Source organism: Fukomys damarensis, unplaced genomic scaffold (assembly GCF_012274545.1).
Source record: "Fukomys damarensis isolate Sample0158 unplaced genomic scaffold, DMR_v1.0_HiC HiC_scaffold_20, whole genome shotgun sequence".
In the NCBI taxonomy this organism is placed as follows: Eukaryota; Metazoa; Chordata; class Mammalia; order Rodentia; family Bathyergidae; genus Fukomys; species Fukomys damarensis.
This window is the reverse complement of record NW_022900932.1, coordinates 11,797,320-11,800,023: the sequence shown is the minus strand read 5'-3', so window position 1 is coordinate 11,800,023 and position 2,704 is coordinate 11,797,320. Positions and strand designations below refer to the sequence as shown.

The window sequence follows — 2,704 nt, the reverse complement described above, 5'->3', positions numbered from 1 at the left end:
ATTTTTTTGGGGGGTTCGAGACAGGGTATCACTATGTAGTTGAGACTGATCTGGAACTCACTGTGTAGCCCAGGCTGGTCTCGAACTCACAGCGATCCTCCTGCCTCAGCCTCCCGAGTGCTGGGATTACAGGCATGTGCCACCATGCCCGGCTTAAATACAGATTTTTTAATCTGGGAAATTACTAATTTATCCAACAATCCAAAGGCCTTTTTTCTTTTTTTTTAATTATGAGTAAGTCTAGGGCTGGGGATTTAGCTCAATGGTGCTACCGCCTGCCTCTCAAGCTCAAGGTCCTAAGTTTAATCCCTTGTACAAAGAAAAAAAGAAAATTATGAATAAGTCTAAAGTAACTTGTTAGTACATATATATAGTGTGGGAGAAGGGTTATAAGCACAGAACTGGAATATTTTGTTTTAATTCAAACAACTTTTACCTAAATATATAATTTTATAAAGCTCCCTCATAAAAATGATCAGTGCAAAAATGGTTTTGAAAAATTACTGGCAAAATGTTAAAGAATTATTGAAAACAGAGGCTCACAGGAAAGTCCTTATCCAGGTCACTGATCTGAATAGCAAAGTTGTCTGGAAACACTCCTTCCTTCCCATTCAGTTCCCCCTTCCACCAGCCGGACTCTCCAGTCTCCTAAAGAGCAAGGAAGGCAAAGGCCAATTAAAACAGTGCGAGTGAACATAAAAAGTAGGAAAAACACTAAATTCCATTATCTTTACAAGAGAAAAAAACCTAAGCAGATCATAAGGTCCTTCTGCAAGAAACAGTCCCTACATATCACTTGTTTTTTTGGTACCAGGGATTGAACTTGGGTGCTTGAGCTTGCAACGCAGGCCACCGAACCGCTGAGCTAAATCCCCGGCCCTACATATCACTTTTAACAGCAGTTACAAAACTGGGTTACATTTTTAAAAATAACTCAAGCTTTGAAATTTCATCTACAAGGTTAAAAGGTTCTTAGGGGGAAGAAAGACAGAAGGAAAAGGAGTGAAAAAGAAGGTAAAGAGAGAAAGGATATGAATTTCTAAACTCAACATTCTTCTTAACACTTTACACTAAAAAGTACTTATTTAGCAGCCCGGAAAATTAGCAAGTTCTTCCAAGCTCCTTCCAAAGACCCACCTTCACCCTTACTCTCATCTACCCTTACCGGAAAAGCTAGGTGTCATCAGCCCAAACTCAAAAATATTAAAAATCACAACATGTGACTCATGGTAAACAGATTCTCCGTGCTTTAACACATGAGTAACTGAGACCACGTATATTCACTGGTTCACTATAATAATTTTTACTATTTGTGTTTTATAAACATTATATATTTTAAATATAATTTAAAATTATTTTTTAGAAATTACTTATACTAAGCCATCTGAAAAAAAGTCAGTTTAAAACAATGAGAAAAACTTGTTTAACATTGTTCTACAGGACTATAACAAAATATTTATAATGTTCTGACAAACAGTTGTTACCATTCTTCTGTATCCAAATACTATGAGGTTTTCCTCTTCTTCGGTCTTAGAGTTCTCTCCAAGATATAAAATAATTTCATACGTTGAAATAACTACATTATTTTCCACGGGCTGAACTTTTATGACACATATTGATAGACATTTAGGTTATTTCCCTATTTTTCTTCTTTGAATGTTATAAACAATGCTCTAAACAAATAAATTGGGGAAATGCCATAAAAGTGAGGATAAAAATCCCAGGGTCAATAAAGAGAAAAATCAATGAGATCACTAACCAACTTCCAATCTATCAGTTATGACAAAAATAAAAGTTAGCTTAAAAAATAAAACTTTCCAGCCAAGTATAGTGGCATATGCCTGGAATCCCAGCACTAAGGAGGCTGAACCAGAAGGCTGCCATGAGTATGAGACCAGCCTGGGCTGCATAATGACTATAAGGCCAGCCTGAACACACAGCAAAATCCTGTCTCAAAAAAACAAAAACAAAACAACTTGCCAGGGATTTAGCTCAGGGGCACTGCACATGGCTGGCAAGCACAAGGCCCTGAGTTCATTCCCCGGTACTAAAAAAAAAAAAAAAAAAAATCTTTCTGTACACTTATGTACCAGGTTCCCTGGACCCAGAAACAAACAAAAGTCTCAGTTTTTCCAGAACTTACATTCTAGGGACAATGTAGAATTCTGAAAAATATTTCTACAAGTAAGTTAAATGATTCACTGAAAAGAAATCCTTACCTTACTTATCAAACGAATTATCTCGCCTTCTTTAAAAGTAAGTTCATCTTCATTAGAACCTTCATAGGCAAATAATGTTCTACAATATTCCTTAGCTGAAAAAGAGAATGGAAATAAGTTTATAGAAATTGATCAATTCAGTAAATACTTACCATGCCTCTATTTTATGTAAAGTAAAATATACAAGCAGCTATTAAAAATAATTCAAATGTATATTTTAAAACTTTGAACTTCTAGCTAACAATGTATGTTAAGAAACAATTCTAGGAGGGGGTTTCTTCAGCTGCCTGCCTGCCTGCCTGCCTGCCCGCCTGCGATCACCCGGCGGCCTGCTCGCGAGCTTCTGGCCTGCGCGACAACAGACCCAGGAAGGCCCCAAAGACCCTGGAGGGGGTTTCTTCAGCTGCCTTCCTGCCTGCCTGCCTGCGATCACCCGGTGGCGTGCGCGCGAGCTCCCAGCCTGCGCGACAACAGACCCAGGAAGG

At 38.1% G+C, this 2,704-nt stretch overlaps 1 protein-coding gene across 1 annotated transcript in view; it reads right to left on the bottom strand.

Moving 5' to 3' along the window:
• Cd2ap (CD2 associated protein) overlaps nt 1-2,704 on the bottom strand; it is an 89,271-nt gene that overhangs the window by 22,351 nt on the left and 64,216 nt on the right. Inside the window, exons 8-9 of the mRNA XM_010617816.1 lie at nt 2,220-2,314; nt 544-648 (exon numbers count right to left, since the gene is read on the bottom strand). Of these exons, the coding sequence (XP_010616118.1) occupies nt 544-648; nt 2,220-2,314 (200 nt within the window). The remainder of the gene's footprint in view (nt 1-543; nt 649-2,219; nt 2,315-2,704) is intronic.